This window comes from Battus philenor, unplaced genomic scaffold (genome assembly GCF_028537555.1).
Source record: "Battus philenor isolate CCGP_79_NKW_IND1 unplaced genomic scaffold, ilBatPhil1.0.hap1 SCAF_30, whole genome shotgun sequence".
Taxonomy (NCBI): domain Eukaryota; kingdom Metazoa; phylum Arthropoda; class Insecta; order Lepidoptera; family Papilionidae; genus Battus; species Battus philenor.
In genome coordinates this window covers 982281-1002343 of record NW_027181694.1, presented here as the reverse complement: position 1 = coordinate 1002343, position 20063 = coordinate 982281, and the positions used below count along the sequence as shown (strand labels likewise).

Here is a 20063-nt window from a genome sequence, read left to right as displayed (position 1 = left end):
TTAATCAACAGGTTATGATAATAATATGTTATACTTAAAAATTCTAGTTGAAGTTTTTTTTTTTAAATAGTCACAGAACAATAAAACATATTTTTTTTGATATTTACCAACGTGTTTTATAAGCAAGGGTATATAAGCTTGAATGTGTGTTGTTAAATAAAATTTTATCTTTACAGTCCAATTATCGGCCATCTCTACTGACACGTGTTAACTGTAGAGGTGATATTACACTTTCAGCGAGTAAAACTGAGTAAACAAGTCAAGGTGACCGCATTTATAAATTATGTATATCATTTCACGCAACGTCCTGAATGCTGCGAGAGAATAATGCGAATAAAATCTACTATAATAAATAAAGTTATAACAATATATAATACTAGTAACATTTACGTTCTTTATGAAACAATTGATAGTTTAAATGAGCAATACTTTTGAATTACAAGCCGTAAAAAAATAGTGTTTCAATAATAAAAGGAAATAAATTAGTGGGTAGAATTACTATTGAATATTATCAATTTAATGACACAGCAAAAACTTAAATTTAAATTATTGATAATTTTCAATCAAAAACGTTTCGTTAATGCACAGAATAATATATTTTTTTAAACTTAATTATGTAAGAATATTTATTTTTGATGACATAAATAGAGCTTATTTTTATTCAATGATACAATGGAAACTATGTAGTATTAACATTATATAATTTAAATGCATGCATTTCCAAGCCTTTAATATATTTCTTATTTTGTGTTTAAAAATTTATTTTTGGAAATGTGTTAAATGTACCACGAAAAGTTGATTGTTATTTACATAATTTTATAATAGAAACGATAAATTAATAATTTACAAGCGAAGTACATGTGTTAAAATAAGAGTTTACCATAAATTGTGTATTTTTTATAAATTAACTAATTTTTATAATTTCGATGAAAGACTTTTAATTACAGTTTTTATAATCTGTATTAGAAATGAAAATAATACTTTATATTTTTATTAAATATTTTATTAAATTCAATAGTTGATTTTATATTTAATTGTATAATTAATACTGTAATATTTCTTATTTAATATACTGGTAGGACTGTACATCTTTGCGCCGTCGTCTATCGCCTAACATGTCACCAACTGTCAGATGTCCGTACACACAAATTAAGCGGTTTCCAGCTGCCATGCACAAAATCAAGATTAACAGGTATTTAACTTTAATTATATTAATAACTGACATTAATTACTCTATATATTATATAAGTTTTACAGTTATAGATATATGCACCATCATTATAACCTAACTTATATAGAAGGGTTACGATATTTATTTTTCACTTTATAGTTTTCATTAGTAAGTTATTTATATAATTAACATGTATATAAATAACTTTGGAAGTAAACAGCCATCGCATATTGATAGTATATCTTGTTTATTTTTATATTATCGTTATTAAAATCGAAACTTTCCAATATAACTTGTTTACAAGTTAAATTTTCTCTTTGTTTCTATCAACCAATTTTAACTATATATATGTAACCTATTAATATTTTAACCTATAATCGGTTTTTATTTCGATTAAGTGTATAATTTAATTTAATTTTAATTAGGTCACATATCTTTTGTTACATATAATGGTTTCATACATTACGATAATTTAAATGAAATATCTTTTACATAATGTTATTGTCTGACAATATTGTATATATTTAAATGAATTCGTATATCATATTTTATGTCTATGGAATATTTACCCTCTATATACATAAAAGATTTTTATTTATTTATATCTATACTATACACCTTATTACCTCAGGTTATTGTATCTTTACACTAATAATAACATATATTTGATGATTGGTTATAGACGTATGTTCATTTATCAGCAAAGACCTTTAAAACTTTTTTATCTACTTTTTAACATCCTGTATGACAGCTCAATAACTACATACAGTGCAAAATCTGCAAGAACAGATAATAATTAATTTTAATATGTAGAGATCTAAATTAGTGAATACAAGATGGAGGCTTGCACTCATAGGTTGCGGGTTCAATTCCATGAATACAATCTTGTATAAGTTACACTTGTATCAAATATATAGAATTGCCATGGCTCATACAAGTTTCCAGAGGACAGGTAGTAGTGTCTTCTGCTTACCATAACACCACACAGATTGTAACTTGCCTGCCTTTATGGTATAATGATGTACAACAATACCTCACTTTGCGTCATGGTTATGTTCCAAAAAAACACAACGCAAATTGAAACGCCACAAAGTGAATTAAGATTTTCTACAGCAAACCAAGTAAAGATCGAAGATAGGTTTCAGGGTAAAATAATACTAGTTTTGAAGAAAAAAAATTGAATGAATTAAACATTTAAAAAACAAAAATAATATAACTCTGCCAATAAATAAATTGGAATAATATTTATCTTTTTTGTAACCAGAAACATCACATAATTTTTTTTATAAATTTATTATTTTCTTTTAAAAAAAGCTCAACACACTACATTACAATACACTATGTAATTGAAACTGAACTTTTAAAATTAGCAAAACAAAGTGAAAATAAAACTGTATTCAAATTACATGGATTTTCTAGTTTTGATGGCATGACGCAATTAGAAGAAAAGTGTTGCCATCTTTCATAAAAAAAGAAAATTTAAAAATAATTAAACACTCGAATAACCAAAACAACGCAACCTCGAAAATCTAACGACGCACAGTGAAAATTAGTGCTAATTAAACAGCGACGCAACTTAAAAAAAAACGCAAAATGTAACAACACAAAGCGAGATATTGGTGTATATGATATTCTATCAAGCGTTGATGTATAGATGAAGATAACATTGTCATATCTTTCTCTGGGCATCAATTACTAAAGCCTTTTGTGGTCAACTGTGTAGTGTTACAATACATCATCTTACGTCTGATCATCTGGTTGTCAGTGGGCATCTGCGGGCTGAAACAGTAAATGGAAATTATTCCTTACTGTTATTATATTGTAATGCCACAGGCCAATAATTTCTGGGGGTATGAAATCTGCAGGAATATATAGTGAACAATAATTAATTTTAATATGTAGTAATTTTAATTTTAAAAACAATTCTATTGTATATAATTGACAGCAATTATGTTATACATTCACCTCTTTAAAGTTTTTATATCTATTACCAAACATACTGTATTTTATTATCAGGAAATCAAAAAAAAATTATCGCTTCATTTCAATATATATATATACATATGTTTCTGCCAAGCCGGCTGGTCCTCGTGAAGGCAACTGACCAAAACCCTCTAGTAAATAATAAAGAACTGACACAAAAAATACTATACATTAGAACATTCGATGCACGATATACAGCATCCACAACAAGATACATAGAACTCTTGCATTCAAAAGAAATAAATAAAAATCGACATTCTTGGCTTCGCCGAAGTCAGATGAATGGGTTGATGCATCAAAGAACATGAAGGTTTTATCTTTTGTTTTAAATGAGAGACGGTAGAAAAAAAGTGTACCAAGCTAGCTAAAAAGTGGAACAAGCTGGAGGAGACCCATACCAAATTTGAGTTCCCATCTAAAGAAAGTTTCCAAATGAATCAACATAAATAAAATTTTATTAGACTTCATATAAAAATGTTAAACTTAGTATAGGTGAAGGGATATAAAAAAAGGTTTTATTATAATTATATTATATATTATTATACATAAATATCATTATTAAATTCAGAAATAGATTCTGTTAGTACAAAGTCTACGACAGATAGTAAACAATAATTAACCTAAATATCTATAGGGTGTACCATACATTGACAGCAAATGAGTCACACATTCACCCCTATCAAGCATTTACACCAATATTAAATTGCCATGTATATTTATTTATTCAAGAATCTTACTAATATATTTAGATTGGATGTGTGTGTATCTAATTGATTATAAATCTAATAATAGACAGTTTGAGCTGTGGTAGTCCATTGGTGAAGACTGGACTTACAATCATAGGTCATCATCAGGTTTGATTCCTTTGAAACAGTCATATATAATTTAAACTTGGTGCATTAATTATATGATTTCCACTGTTCACTAACTGCGGAACATAATACCACATACTCCTAGCACCAACCTGCCTATCAAACATGGTGTATCATACAAGGTATATATTATGGTAAATCCCTCATAGATATCTGGGCGACGCCTATACCTTGCAGTGGTCATCTATGGGCTGATATGACAAATAGACAGTTTATTTCCTTGTGTCTCTAACAATAATCTAATATATAAAATTTCCATGTCACAATGTTAGTTACCGTACTCCACTGTAACGGCTTGACCGATGTTTACCAAATTTTATATGCGTATTCAGTAGGTATGAGAATCGGCTGCTATCTATTTTCTATACCCCTAAGTGATAAGGGTGGTCCACCCCTAAATTTTTTATTTTATTATTTAGACAATTTTTTTGGTTTTTATTTTATTATGATGCAGCATACAAAAATCATCGATCAACTCTTATTTTTTATTTGTTAATTAAAAACTTTAATTTTTTTGCAGACCCCTTGCCATGTTTTACCGTGTTGGGTAGACCCTCTACTTACCTGATATTGATTTCCTGTAAATTTCTAACTGTAGTGAAGTTTAGTGTATGTTCAAAATGTATTGCGACCACAAAGCGAATACCAACATCCTAAAACTTACACAATTTTATAAACATGTACAATATTGTAATGTAATGTAAATGTTTTGATATTATAAGATAGTATGATGTAAGTAAATAGGTACTCTCAGTGTATGTGTTGAGATCCACTATCGTGGACCCCCATTTTCATTTCATGGACGCCCATTTTTTTTTTCGCTGACGTAGACCCCTTACAGGTTGTCATAGACCCCTAGGGGTCGATATAGACCACTTTGGGAATCACTGGTGTACAGTGTTCATCCAGGCTATTTACGATTAGCACTTACTAAGTAGTCGTTATGTTTTTCTGTACCATCGGGTTGCAAGATATGTAGTTACCCATCCAATCTCCCCTCATTATCTGATGTTGAAGATACTATAAAAATTGATAAATTTTATTTTTTATCAAAAAAAATTCTAACACCGCTGTAGAGAACTACCGTTGTCACGTCAGAGATGACATGCGATCGATAAGGGTTCAAAAATATGTTACACACCTACAAACACACACACACACACAATATATATATATATATATAATTACTATATATATACATATATATATATTACTATATATATATATACATATACATACCTATATATATATAATTAACTTCTGCTTCTTACATAACTACTATTGTCCATTTACATGTGTATATATATATACATATATATATTTATATATATATAGGCAACGATAAAAACATGTTTTGCTGTCAACCTTTAGTATTTACATATGTTAGTTTAGTATTTATAGATGTTGCATCATGCTTTGATATTTACATGACTTATACAAAAACAGCTGATACATGATGACAGGAAACTTAAATCAGATACTGATCGCTCCTCAACAACCTTTATAACTGTAATTACTGTTAATCCTTCTTAGCTGATATATACTTGGTAAAAGGAATATTCCTACTAAACTTCAAGTCTCCAAGTCTTAAGGTTCAGGATATATCCTGATGAGTATGCAGGCAGAAATATTTTATACCGAATAATTAGTTATAGATTTGTGAAATTTTTAAACCAATTTACAATCATTCACTCTATGAAGTAATGATTCTGAAATATGGAATGCAATTTTTTTTCTATTGCAATGTGGCAATAACTTCTGGCAGTGAATAAATGCAGTTTTAATTTTAAAAATACTTTTTTACTATATTATCTTTGTTAGATTTATTTCTGAAGCCATTGATTTTTTATTATATATACAATACACGGCGATAAATATTATGCATCGACCTTTGGAAAGAGACAATCGGCTAATTTCGGCTTCGTAGAGCACTATCTCTGTTCCACACTACCTATGTTACGTTTTGTCAGTCGTTGTATTTCGTGCGACAGAGATAACGCTCTACGAAGCCGAAATTAACCGATTGTCTTTTTGAAAAGTTCGATGTGCAATATTTATCGCCGGGTACTCTACGTACGCGCATATGTGATATGAAGTTATCTATATTAGAGCCTACAATTCATTTGTTTAAGAATCCTTTGTTTTTCAATGAGAACTGCAAATGTCCGCCCCACATGGCATGTAAAAAATTCATCTATTTATTTTTTCGTTTCAGGTCTTGAAATGCAGCAATAATCAAATCAACAGTCAAATTCAGAAACAAAATTTTTTAATTTCTCACCATTTCCGGTTTCCAAAATCAAATATCACATCACGCACAAATCGACAAGTATTTGGCGTTAACTGTACGGACATTTAAAAAAAAAAAACAGATCAGATCAGACCGCTTAATTGCCATAGAAGCTCACTGTAGCTTGGCAACACTGACTTGTATATCTTGGACTCAACCGAGACGAGTCATCATAGCATATAAGAATCAAGTGTATACATATATAATATTTTATAAACTATTTTTTACATGAATGACAATATGGAAAAATCCATAAATGAAATCACAAACGACATGTCCAAGCTGACTGTCCTCTCCTTCCGGAAGGTAGACGAGGTTAAAAAGTTAGCCAAACACTTCCGGAATGTAATCAACCATCCAATAACGCAAGGGAATGCAGTGGTGCTTAAATACTTGAAGAACTTAGATGAGGAACATAAGAATATATTCATCATGAAGCGTGAGGGTGTTGAGGTTGAATATATATTTACAACGGAGAAGAAAAGCAGCTTGCAGAGGCAGAGGTTCAATAGTTTACCTGTGAGCGATGTTCCAGAACTGCTGAAGGCTGAATTCCAAACAATAGATAATGCAAAGCAAGTCCATATCTGTACGGATTGTAATGTTGAAATAGAGATACTTGATGATATCCCTCTAATGGAGTCGCTGCAAAAACATTTTAATTTAGAAGTGCATATGCCTAAACTCAAGAGGGAAAGTATAGATGTAGCGGAGCCAATCCTTCTCCCAAAGATGTCCCGTAGACTGTCAGCATTAGAAGGTGATAATCATAACATCGATCAAATCATCCAGATGATTAAACCAATGGAGAAGCTGGAACGTTCTTTTTCTGCTATTTTGGAGGTATCACTAGTGAGAACGCTACCTGATAAATCCGAAGCAAGCATTAATGCAGCAATGAAACTATACCAGGAGGCTTATGACAAGCTATGCAAAGATATATATATGATAGATTTCTCCACCCAGACCAGTTCAGTAGCACCGATCATAATGAGCATCAGAGATAATGTAAACCAAAACTTTGCAGTAGATGCAAATAAGAATTTTGATAATGATGACAATGACCAAGCTTCTGATAGGCAGGTGAAGAATGTGACGAAGAAATTCCGCTACTACGGTCCAATAGAGAATGCTATCGTGAAACTCCTCTTGAACCATAAGCTACTGACCCTGGTTGATGATAGAACGGGCAAACTTGCATTCTTCTGCATCGCTTGCGAGTATTATACTTTGAGGTTCAGATATGATAGCGTATTGAACCATGTCTTCAGTGACACCCACATCCATAACCTTGCCTGCATCATGCAAGCAGACAAGAACATCCCATTCTCCATTGGAAACTCAACAATCGAAAAGGTAAAGGACTTGAACAAAGACTTCTTACGCAATCATCACATCACAGATGACCACAACGGACTCAACTGTGGACTTTGTAAAGCTTCACTCGATAATGATACCTTAATTATCCACATCCTTGATGAAAACCACTTGGGGAAGCTCTCCGATAAGCTGTATCATAAGATGAAGACGAACAACACAGATGGTCTAGTGCCTGAGGAGTGGGGTCCAAAATCCCTCGACTGGACCAAGTTCCTCGCCAGCGTTGGTAAACCTCTAAACAGTCGAGACCATGTAGTCATCGAGAATTTTATACGGCCGTCTGGGAAGATCGCTAACTATTGCACATGCTGTGATATGACCTTGAAAGGTCCTAGACAGGTGCTGTTCAACCATATCAGACAGAAGAAACACCTTCGTAACGCCGCTCCTCACAAGCTTACCACCCTCTATAAGAACCACTGCAGGCCCTCTGAATACTATGCAAGCTTCGGGAACCATTACATCTGTGCCATATGTCCGGAGTATGTTGCTCTTCCATCCTTCGCTGCCATCGTTGAGCACTTTGAAAGCAACTTGCATGTGGAAACTATTGCAAAGTTGCTCTGCTCGGCTCTGTTTGATTTGGACGAGGGCCTGTTCATATTGAACAAGATCTCAACTGGAGAAGTCTTTAAGTGTGATTTCTGTGATCTGGTCTTTAAAGACTCTGCTGATGCAGTGAAACATATACTATCAAGCGTTGAACACCAGAACTTGGTTGCTGAAAGTAGAATTCGGTCGAACAAAGGGGACATCATAAGTGTTTACATGCATGGAAATTATATTCTTCACAGCGAAGGTGCTTCATTCACATGCGAGTCCTGTAAGAGTGTTTACAATTCCATCAGGTCGCTATTAATGCATTTGGTTTACGCTGAGCATTTCGCAAAGAGGCCCTCGTCGGAGAACGTCTTCCGTTTCTATTTGGAGTTGAAGCATAATATAAATATGTGGGCAAGGAATAAATATGTGTACTATGAATTTGGAAGACTCCGGTGCGGGGTCTGTGAGGCTGACCTGGAGGAAGGTGAGAACGCAAAGAAACATGTGATGTCATCACGTCATAAGGAAAACATGGGGGCCAGTTACGTTAATGTAAATTTGGATGTTTCCGCTATGGAATAAGGTGAGTTTTTTGTTATACACTTATCAGTTATTTTGTAGTGACTTTGGGATATTGGGAAGCTCTCATCAAGCCACAGAGATTTCCTCAGGATGTAATCACAAAAGAAACCAATATAGTCTTGTGAATTGGCACATTGAAGATGCCTGCCCCTCACAGTAGACTGGATATAGGCTTCCCCTATTTTCAAAAGAACTCAGTACTGAACATTTTTGTCTGTTCTCTTTGTGGGTTGTTTATTGTCTCTGTGGGTCGGTTTCTACAAAAAGCAGCTTTGCATTAAACCACCTAGTGGGTATTTAATGGAATCAGGCATTACCTTGCGGAAGTCCATCGTAAGTAAGAAAAGAACCAATATTTAGCCACTTCCGATAAATGCAGGTAAAAATAATATAATTTGACTCTGTGTTTGGCACTAATCGGTGTAACATAACTCCTGTAGATGCCCCGTGGAGGGGTAAAACACGTGTTAAGTGATTTAATGGTGGCAGTTGTGTAGTTCGCATTGTTTGCCGCACGCGCATTTATCAGCGGGCTGGCGGGCGGTGCACTTTGTTGCACGACTACCACTGCATGTGCGGAAGTGACTAAATATTGGTCCTTTTCTTACTTAGTGTGTGACGCTAACCAACCTTTAAGCCGCAGTGCCCAATATAACAAAAAGCTAGTTAAGTCCATTTTCGAATTGCCCACCTGTGTGGCGTGGGCTCCACGTTGGCAAACACTACATATATCTCTCGCTTGCATTGGGATACCTTGGTGTACGAGAACTGCCTTGGAATGTCCACATGTTGTGCTATTTTGTTGGAGTCAGATCCAGCTCTTATCGTTCTGGACCATTCTGTAACATATTTCATGTCGTTCTGTTTGTAAATTTTTGCGCGAGTTAAGAAAGAATTGAACCCAGAACCCAGATGGAAAATGCCATAAGACTATTCTTTTTATTTTAAATACATGTTCATCTCTTTCTTGGGCGGGACAGGGTTTTTTACAATTCGATAATTTTATTACTTCTATTTTTCTATATATGCATATTTTTATTAATTTTTAAGTTTTGTATATTGTTGCCATATAATAAACTGTATTTTATTATCTGTTCCAGTTTTGAATGTTGCCGCCCATTTTGTATTGTTAAATGAAATAAATCATGTTATGTTGAAATAATATTATCCATGTGGAAATGGCGGTTTTACAATGAGTGAAATTTTAATAAATCCAATAATTTTTTAACTTTAAACTGGTTTTATTGCGTCAAACTACCTTTAATATTTTTTTTAATTAATTACACCAAAACCTCGATTTGTGTCGTTTAGTTTTGCGTTTTTTTCGAAGTTGCGTCGCTGCTTAATTAGTACTAATTTTCACTGATATTAAAACATTAGACAATCACCATGTTGAATATTTTAATAATTTGACATTTCTTTTTTATTGTGTTGTCATTTTTTAAAATTAATAATTCGAACTTATAAATTCAAAAAGTTTGTACATTTCAATCCGTAACAAATGCTTATTTTTTTAAAAAATAATTATCCTATCAATAATAATTCGATTTGTTTTATGATTTGCTTGTTATTAATAAATTGAAATATATGAAAACGATATGTTTTATATGAATTTTTTAATTGATAAATATTTTGCTTTAATTTATTCTTTTACATTATCTGTGTACATCTGTCTGGCTTCTATATAAGGTAGGCAGAAGACAGGTATTAAATATTATTATTTATATATCATATTGTTAATTTTATTGTGAATCCCAAGTAAATATAATAAAAATTATGGATTTTCTGATTTTGGCTTAGCCCGGAACAGACTCACTGTTAGGTCGTAAAGGATACGTGTTAGTATTTTTTTAAATTTGGCTCCTTTTTATATTTTTGAACAGAAAACTGCTACTCAAATGGCATTTGCGGATTCCACGAGTTTTAAATGGCTGGCCGCCAAGGGCTTGAACTCTAACATTACTTTGCTACGGTTTCAGTGACGAGGATATTTTTTGGTACATTTTTTAATCATAATCGACCTTATATTTATTTAATTTAATCTTCATTTATGTATATAACCTCTTTGACAAACTTCCTGCCATAATCTATGAATTTGCGGCGGCGTTCTTTATCTGGAATTGAGGAAACGATGGTACAATGCGATTAAAATAAGAATAGGACGGGCTCTCGGCTAACTTCACTCATATAAGTACGGTCAGCATTAAATATATAAAATTAAAAAATAATAATAATTGTTTTTGTTGATTGTTTAATTTGTTCTACAATGAGCAAAAGAGGTAGTGTTTTACATCGGCGAGCTCGAGAGATTATCAGCAATGTTGATAAGTACTTCGAGGAAGAGAAAAAACGTGCCATTATGTTGTTGGACCAGTTAAAACAAGCAAGAATCGTACCAGGGCCAGATGGCAATATTCATATATCGCGTGATGTATTTGGAAGTTTCATTAAGCATTTGGAAACTGCTTCGAAGGTAGCCGAGCGAGTGACTTTAGCCACTGGTATTATTTTTTAACATTGCTTTTTTTGCACACTATACCAAGTTCCCGTTGTGACGTCACAACATGGCGCTAGGCCGGTCCTATTCTTATTTTAATCGCATTGTACCACTTTTCATCCATTACTTCAGCTTCACTTCAAGCTGAACCTATTTAATTTGGCTAAAACATATATCCACTGTTGGACATAGACCTTCTAGAACTTTCAGCAGGACAAGCTTAAAGCGGATTCCGTTTCTCTTCTGGATTGTTTATAATAATAAAACTTAATAAATGCATGATAATTTATTGAAATAATACACAAAATTTTGTATTAATACACACAATACGAATATAGGGAACACATTTTTGATATATCACTTATATATGAAAGAAGTTAGTTAGATATAATTGCCGGAATATCTTTCATTGAAATAATTTTAGGAGAATTTGGTGTTTCGCATGTACAGTAACAGTTTTTCGAATTGTCTGGACCGTCAGGAAGCAGGAGGAAGTGTATATTGATGTCCGTCTTCAAGGCACTAAGGATTTCTGAAAAAAAAATAGGTTTTATTATTGAAAAGGTTATCCAGCAAGGCATAAGTCTAATCGAAAGAAACAATGGCCAGTCTTGCAATGCACAAATCTAACGACTTTCAGCAACCTTACGTCATCGGTCAATCCAGAGGAGCACCTTCTCGCGTTGACAAAGACTTCCAAAATAGATCTTTAAAAGGTAGTCTCCAACCAGGGTCTGACTAGTTATAGAACCCAGAATAGATATCCAATAGCCTTTCATCCACCAGTAAACTCAATATTTTACGTAAACTCATAAGGAAGCAAGAATTTGTTGAACTCTTTGGAAGAGGTAAGATGCAAGAAGATTGTAACCGAACCTATTGGAAGTAATAGACGTTGCAGTAAATACATCTGTACTGATAAAGTGAATTTTAAAAGCAAAATCATAAAGAAATCTACGTGTAAGGTTTCCAAAGGAAACTCAAAAGATACACTAGGCAATGGCAGATGGAGATTGTAGAAAAAAGAGACTACAAGTGTAAAGTAATTTAAGGAAGTAAATCAAAAAAAGAGTTACCTTTTGTTCCATGATACTTTGAAAGTTTCCCTCCTTGTCCTGGTGGATAAGGTCGCGAACATGGGCCTTGTTGAGGTGAGCCAGGTGTGCCAGGCGTCCCGCTTGGTCCATGTGGGCTGTTGTCTCCTGGTGAGCCAGGTGTGCCAGGGGTTCCGCTCGGTCCTTTCGGCTTTTTGCCGCCGTCTGGTCCTTGTGGGCTGTTGTCTCCAGGTAAGCCAGGTGTGCTAGGGGTTCCGCTTGGTCCTTTCGGGTTTTTGCCTCCGTCTGGCCCTTGTGGGCTGCTGTCTCCTGGTGAGCCAGGTGTGCCAGGGGTTCCGCTGGGTCCTTTCGGGTTCTTGCCTACGTCTGGTCCTTGTGGGCTGTTGTCTCCTGGTGAGCCAGGTGTGCCAGGAGTTCCGCTTGGTCCTTTCGGGTTGTTGTTGCCAGGTGTGTCAGGGGTTCCGCTTAGTCCTTTCGGGTTTTTGCTTCCGTCTGGTCCTTGAGGGCTGTTGTCTCCCGGTGAGCCAGATGAGCCAGGGGTTCCGGACGGTCCATTCGGGTTTTTGCCGCCGTCTGGTCCTTGTGGGCTGTTGTCTCCCGGCGAGCCTGGTGTGCTAGGAGTTCCGCTTGGTCCTTTCGGATTTTTGCCGCCGTCTGGTCCTTGTGGGCTGTTGTCTCCTGGTGAACCTGGTGTGCCAGGGGTTCCGTCTGGTCCTAGAGGGCTGTTGTCTCCTGGTGAGCCAGGTGTGCCAGGGGTTCCGCTCGGACCTTTCGGGTTTTTGCCGCCGTGTGGTCCTTGAGGGCTATTGTCTCCTGGTGAGCCTGGTGTGCCATGGGTTCTGCTTGGTCCTTTCGGGTTGTTGTCTCCTGGTGAACCAGGTGTGCCGGGGGTTCCGTCTGGTCCTTGAGGGCTGTTGTCTCCCGGTGAGCCAGGCGTGCCAGGGGTTCCGCTCGGTCCTTTCGGGTTTTTGCCTCCGTCTGGTCCTTGAGGGCTGTTGTCTCTCGGTGAGCAAGGTGTGCCAAGGGTTCCGCTGGGTCCTTTCGGGTTTTTGCCGCCGTCTGGTCCTAGTGGGCTGTTGTCTCCTGGTGAGCCTGTTGTGCCAGGGGTTCCGCTCGGTCCTTTCGGGTTTTTGCCGCCGTCTGGTCCTTGTGGGCTGTTGTCTCCTGGTGAACCAGGTGTGCTCGTGGTTCCGTCTGGTCCTTGAGAGCTGTTGTCTCCCGGTGAGCCAGGTGAGTCAGGGGTTCCGGACGGTCCTTTCGGGTTTTTGTCGCCGTCTGGTCCTTGAGGGCTGTTGTCTCCTGGTGAGCCAGGTGTGCTCGGGGTTCCGTCTGGTCCTTGAGGGCTGTTGTCTCCCGGTGAGCCAGGTGAGCCAGGGGTTCCGCTCGGACCTTTCGGGTTATTGCCGCCGTCTGGTCCTTGTGGGCTGTGGTCTCCAGGTGAGCCAGGTGTGCTAGGGGTTCCGCTTGGTCCTTTCGGGTTTTTGCCTCCGTCTGGCCCTTGTGGGCTGCTGTCTCCTGGTGAGCCAGGTGTGCCAGGGGTTCCGCTGGGTCCTTTCGGGTTCTTGCCTACGTCTGGTCCTTGTGGGCTGTTGTCTCCTGGTGAACCAGGTGTGCCAGGAGTTCCGCTTGGTCCTTTCGGGTTGTTGTTGCCAGGTGTGTCAGGGGTTCCGCTTAGTCCTTTCGGGTTTTTGCTTCCGTCTGGTCCTTGAGGGCTGTTGTCTTCCGGTGAGCCAGATGAGCCAGGGGTTCCGGACGGTCCTTTCGGGTTTTTGCCGCCGTCTGGTCCTTGTGGGCTGTTGTCTCCCGGCGAGCCTGGTGTGCTAGGAGTTCCGCTTGGTCCTTTCGGATTTTTGCCGCCGTCTGGTCCTTGTGGGCTGTTGTCTCCTGGTGAACCTGGTGTGCCAGGGGTTCCGTCTGGTCCTTGTGGGCTGTTGTCTCCTGGTGAGCCAGGTGTGCCAGGGGTTCCGCTTGGTCCTTTCGGGATTTTGCCTCCGTCTGGTCCTTGAGGGCTGTTGTCTCCCGGTGAGCCAGGTGAGCCAGGGGTTCCGGACGGTCCTTGAGGGCCGTTGTCTCCCGGTGAGCCAGGTGAGCCAGGGGTTCCGCTGGGTCCTTTCGGGTTATTGCCGCCGTCTGGTCCTAGTGGGCTGTTGTCTCCAGGTGAGCTAGGTGTGCCAGGGGTTCCGCTAGGTCCTTTCGGGTTGTTGTCTCCTGGTGAACCAGGTGTGCTCGGGGTTCCGTCTGGTCCCAGTGGGCTGTTGTCTCCTGGTGAGCCAGGTGTGCCAGGGGTTCCGCTTGGTCCTTTCGGGTTGTTGTCTCCTGGTGAACCAGGTGTGCCGGAGGTGCCGTCTGGTCCTTGAGGGCTGTTGTCTCCCGGTGAGCCAGATGTGCCAGGGGTTCCGCTCGGTCCTTTCGGGTTTTTGCCGCCGTCTGGTCCTTGTGGGTTATTGTCTCCTGGTGAACCAGGTGTGCTCGGGGTTCCGTCTGGTCCTTGTGGGCTGTTGTCTCCTGGTGAACCAGGTGTGCTCGTGGTTCCGTCTGGTCCTTGAGAGCTGTTGTCTCCCGGTGAGCCAGGTGAGTCAGGGGTTCCGGACGGTCCTTTCGGGTTTTTGTCGCCGTCTGGTCCTTGAGGGCTGTTGTCTCCTGGTGAGCCAGGTGTGCTCGGGGTTCCGTCTGGTCCTTGAGGGCTGTTGTCTCCCGGTGAGCCAGGTGAGCCAGGGGTTCCGCTCGGACCTTTCGGGTTATTGCCGCCGTCTGGTCCTTGTGGGCTGTGGTCTCCAGGTGAGCCAGGTGTGCTAGGGGTTCCGCTTGGTCCTTTCGGGTTTTTGCCTCCGTCTGGCCCTTGTGGGCTGCTGTCTCCTGGTGAGCCAGGTGTGCCAGGGGTTCCGCTGGGTCCTTTCGGGTTCTTGCCTACGTCTGGTCCTTGTGGGCTGTTGTCTCCTGGTGAACCAGGTGTGCCAGGAGTTCCGCTTGGTCCTTTCGGGTTGTTGTTGCCAGGTGTGTCAGGGGTTCCGCTTAGTCCTTTCGGGTTTTTGCTTCCGTCTGGTCCTTGAGGGCTGTTGTCTTCCGGTGAGCCAGATGAGCCAGGGGTTCCGGACGGTCCTTTCGGGTTTTTGCCGCCGTCTGGTCCTTGTGGGCTGTTGTCTCCCGGCGAGCCTGGTGTGCTAGGAGTTCCGCTTGGTCCTTTCGGATTTTTGCCGCCGTCTGGTCCTTGTGGGCTGTTGTCTCCTGGTGAACCTGGTGTGCCAGGGGTTCCGTCTGGTCCTTGTGGGCTGTTGTCTCCTGGTGAGCCAGGTGTGCCAGGGGTTCCGCTTGGTCCTTTCGGGATTTTGCCTCCGTCTGGTCCTTGAGGGCTGTTGTCTCCCGGTGAGCCAGGTGAGCCAGGGGTTCCGGACGGTCCTTGAGGGCCGTTGTCTCCCGGTGAGCCAGGTGAGCCAGGGGTTCCGCTGGGTCCTTTCGGGTTATTGCCGCCGTCTGGTCCTAGTGGGCTGTTGTCTCCAGGTGAGCTAGGTGTGCCAGGGGTTCCGCTAGGTCCTTTCGGGTTGTTGTCTCCTGGTGAACCAGGTGTGCTCGGGGTTCCGTCTGGTCCCAGTGGGCTGTTGTCTCCTGGTGAGCCAGGTGTGCCAGGGGTTCCGCTTGGTCCTTTCGGGTTGTTGTCTCCTGGTGAACCAGGTGTGCCGGAGGTGCCGTCTGGTCCTTGAGGGCTGTTGTCTCCCGGTGAGCCAGATGTGCCAGGGGTTCCGCTCGGTCCTTTCGGGTTTTTGCCGCCGTCTGGTCCTTGTGGGTTATTGTCTCCTGGTGAACCAGGTGTGCTCGGGGTTCCGTCTGGTCCTTGAGGGCTGTTGTCTCCCGGTGAGCCAGGTGAGCCAGGAGTTCCGGACGGTCCTTTCGGGTTTTTGCCGCCGTCTGGTCCTTGTGGGCTGTTGTCTCCCGGTGATTTAGGCGTGCCAGGGGTTCCGCTTGGTCCTTTCGGGTTTTTGCCACCGTCTGGTCCTTGTGGGCTGTTGTCTCCCGGCGAGCCTGGTGTGCCAGGGGTTCCGCTTGGTCCTTTCGGGTTGTTGTCTCCTTGTGAACCAGGTCTGCCAGGGGTTCCGTCTGGTCCTTGAGGGTTGTTGTCTCCTGGTGAGCCAGATTTGCCAGGGGTTCCGCTCGGTCCTTTCGGGTTTTTGCCGCCGTCTGGTCCTTGTGGGTTGTTGTCTCCCGGCGAGCCTGGTGTGCCAGGGGTTCCGCTTGGTCCTTTCGGGTTTTTGCCTCCGTCTGGTCCTAGTGGGCTGTTGTCTCCTGGTGAACCAGGTGTGCTCGGGGTTCCGTCTGGTCCCAGTGGGCTGTTGTCTCCTGGTGAGCCTGGTGTGCCGGGGGTTCCGCTTGGTCCTTTCGGGTTGTTGTCTCCTGGTGAACCAGGTGTGCCGGGGGTGCCGTCTGGTCCTTGTGGGCTGTGGTCTCCAGGTGAGCCAGGTGTGCTAGGGGTTCCGCTTGGTCCTTTCGGGTTTTTGCCTCCGTCTGGCCCTTGTGGGCTGCTGTCTCCTGGTGAGCCAGGTGTGCCAGGGGTTCCGCTGGGTCCTTTCGGGTTCTTGCCTACGTCTGGTCCTTGTGGGCTGTTGTCTCCTGGTGAACCAGGTGTGCCAGGAGTTCCGCTTGGTCCTTTCGGGTTGTTGTTGCCAGGTGTGTCAGGGGTTCCGCTTAGTCCTTTCGGGTTTTTGCTTCCGTCTGGTCCTTGAGGGCTGTTGTCTTCCGGTGAGCCAGATGAGCCAGGGGTTCCGGACGGTCCTTTCGGGTTTTTGCCGCCGTCTGGTCCTTGTGGGCTGTTGTCTCCCGGCGAGCCTGGTGTGCTAGGAGTTCCGCTTGGTCCTTTCGGATTTTTGCCGCCGTCTGGTCCTTGTGGGCTGTTGTCTCCTGGTGAACCTGGTGTGCCAGGGGTTCCGTCTGGTCCTTGTGGGCTGTTGTCTCCTGGTGAGCCAGGTGTGCCAGGGGTTCCGCTTGGTCCTTTCGGGATTTTGCCTCCGTCTGGTCCTTGAGGGCTGTTGTCTCCCGGTGAGCCAGGTGAGCCAGGGGTTCCGGACGGTCCTTGAGGGCCGTTGTCTCCCGGTGAGCCAGGTGAGCCAGGGGTTCCGCTGGGTCCTTTCGGATTTTTGCCGCCGTCTGGTCCTTGTGGGCTGTTGTCTCCTGGTGAACCTGGTGTGCCAGGGGTTCCGTCTGGTCCTTGTGGGCTGTTGTCTCCTGGTGAGCCAGGTGTGCCAGGGGTTCCGCTTGGTCCTTTCGGGATTTTGCCTCCGTCTGGTCCTTGAGGGCTGTTGTCTCCCGGTGAGCCAGGTGAGCCAGGGGTTCCGGACGGTCCTTGAGGGCCGTTGTCTCCCGGTGAGCCAGGTGAGCCAGGGGTTCCGCTGGGTCCTTTCGGGTTATTGCCGCCGTCTGGTCCTAGTGGGCTGTTGTCTCCAGGTGAGCTAGGTGTGCCAGGGGTTCCGCTTGGTCCTTTCGGGTTGTTGTCTCCTGGTGAACCAGGTGTGCCGGAGGTGCCGTCTGGTCCTTGAGGGCTGTTGTCTCCCGGTGAGCCAGATGTGCCAGGGGTTCCGCTCGGTCCTTTCGGGTTTTTGCCGCCGTCTGGTCCTTGTGGGTTATTGTCTCCTGGTGAACCAGGTGTGCTCGGGGTTCCGTCTGGTCCTTGAGGGCTGTTGTCTCCCGGTGAGCCAGGTGAGCCAGGAGTTCCGGACGGTCCTTTCGGGTTTTTGCCGCCGTCTGGTCCTTGTGGGCTGTTGTCTCCCGGCAAGCCTGGTGTGCCAGGGGTTCCGCTTGGTCCTTTCGGGTTTTTGCCACCGTCTGGTCCTTGTGGGCTGTTGTCTCCCGGCGAGCCTGGTGTGCCAGGGGTTCCGCTTGGTCCTTTCGGGTTGTTGTCTCCTTGTGAACCAGGTCTGCCAGGGGTTCCGTCTGGTCCTTGAGGGTTGTTGTCTCCTGGTGAGCCAGATTTGCCAGGGGTTCCGCTCGGTCCTTTCGGGTTTTTGCCGCCGTCTGGTCCTTGTGGGTTGTTGTCTCCCGGCGAGCCTGGTGTGCCAGGGGTTCCGCTTGGTCCTTTCGGGTTTTTGCCTCCGTCTGGTCCTAGTGGGCTGTTGTCTCCTGGTGAACCAGGTGTGCTCGGGGTTCCGTCTGGTCCCAGTGGGCTGTTGTCTCCTGGTGAGCCTGGTGTGCCGGGGGTTCCGCTTGGTCCTTTCGGGTTGTTGTCTCCTGGTGAACCAGGTGTGCCGGGGGTGCCGTCTGGTCCTTGAGGGCTGTTGTCTCCCGGTGAGCCAGGTGTGCCAGGGGTTCCGCTCGGTCCTTTCGGGTTTTTGCCTCCGTCTGGTCCTAGTGGGCTGTTGTCTCCTGGTGAGCCAGGTGTGCTCGGGGTTCCGTCTGGTCCCAGTGGGCTGTTGTCTCCTGGTGAGCCTGGTGTGCCGGGGGTTCCGCTTGGTCCTTTCGGGTTGTTGTCTCCTAGTGAACCAGGTGTGCCGGGGGTGCCGTCTGGTCCTTGAGGGCTGTTGTCTCCCGGTGAGCCAGGTGTGCCAGGGGTTCCGCTCGGTCCTTTCGGGTTTTTGCCGCCGTCTGGTCCTTGTGGGTTATTGTCTCCTGGTGAGCCAGGTGTGCCAGGAGTTCCGCTCGGACCTTTCGGGTTTTTGCCGCCGTGTGGTCCTTGAGGGCTGTTGTCTCCCGGCGAGCCTGGTGTGCCAGGGGTTCCGCTTGGTCCTTTCGGGTTGTTGTCTCCCGGCGAGCCTGGTGTGCCAGGGGTTCCGCTTGGTCCTTTCGGGTTGTTGTCTCCTGGTGAACCAGGTCTGCCAGGGGTTCCGTCTGGTCCTTGAGGGTTGTTGTCTCCTGGTGAGCCAGATTTGCCAGGGTTTCCGCTCGGTCCTTTCGGGTTTTTGCTGCCGTCTGGTCCTTGTGGGTTGTTGTCTCCCTTCGAGCCTGGTGTGCCAGGGGTTCCGCTAGGTCCTTTCGGGTTGTTGTCTCCTGGTGAACCAGGTGTGCTCGGGGTTCCGTCTGGTCCTTGAGGGCTGTTGTCTCCCGGTGAGCCAGGTGAGCCAGGGGTTCCGCTCGGTCCTTTCGGGTTTTTGCCGCCGTCTGGTCCTTGTGGGTTGTTGTCTCCCGGCGAGCCTGGTGTGCCAGGGGTTCCGCTTGGTCCTTTCGGGTTTTTGCCTCCGTCTGGTCCTAGTGGGCTGTTGTCTCCTGGTGAGCCAGGTGTGCTCGGGGTTCCGTCTGGTCCCAGTGGGCTGTTGTCTCCTGGTGAACCAGGTGTGCCGGGGGTGCCGTCTGGTCCTTGAGGGCTGTTGTCTCCCGGTGAGCCAGGTGAGCCAGGGGTTCCGGACGGTCCTTTCGGGTTTTTGCCGCCGTCTGGTCCTTGTGGGCTGTTGTCTCCCGGTGATTTAGGTGTGCCAGGGGTTCCGCTTGGTCCTTTCGGGTTTTTGCCACCGTCTGGTCCTTGTGGGCTGTTGTCTCCCGGCAAGCCTGGTGTGCCAGGGGTTCCGCTTGGTCCTTTCGGGTTGTTGTCTCCTGGTGAACCAGGTCTGCCAGGGGTTCCGTCTGGTCCTTGAGGGTTGTTGTCTCCTGGTGAGCCAGATTTGCCAGGGGTTCCGCTCGGTCCTTTCGGGTTTTTGCCGCCGTCTGGTCCTTGTGGGTTGTTGTCTCCCGGCGAGCCAGGTGTGCCCGGGGTTCCGTCTGGTCCTTGTGGGCT

The 20063-nt window shown here is 43.8% G+C and overlaps 2 protein-coding genes across 2 annotated transcripts; one reads left to right on the top strand and one right to left on the bottom strand.

Annotated features, from left to right (window-relative positions):
- The first annotated feature begins 1104 nt into the window (after positions 1-1104).
- On the top strand, positions 1105-10050 carry LOC137927315 (uncharacterized). Its single transcript, XM_068771104.1, has 3 exons — positions 1105-1192; positions 6242-8822; positions 9922-10050. The coding sequence occupies exon 2, from the start codon at positions 6545-6547 to the stop codon at positions 8819-8821; it is 2277 nt and encodes a 758-aa protein (XP_068627205.1). The 5' UTR covers positions 1105-1192; positions 6242-6544; the 3' UTR covers position 8822; positions 9922-10050.
- Positions 9488-15869, bottom strand: LOC137927233 (collagen alpha-1(I) chain-like; the record flags this gene model as incomplete). Its single annotated transcript, XM_068771013.1, has 2 exons — positions 9488-9660; positions 12395-15869. Coding segments are annotated over 2 exons (3648 nt in total), but the record flags the coding sequence as incomplete, so codon positions are not given.
- Positions 15870-20063: the final 4194 nt, after the last annotated feature.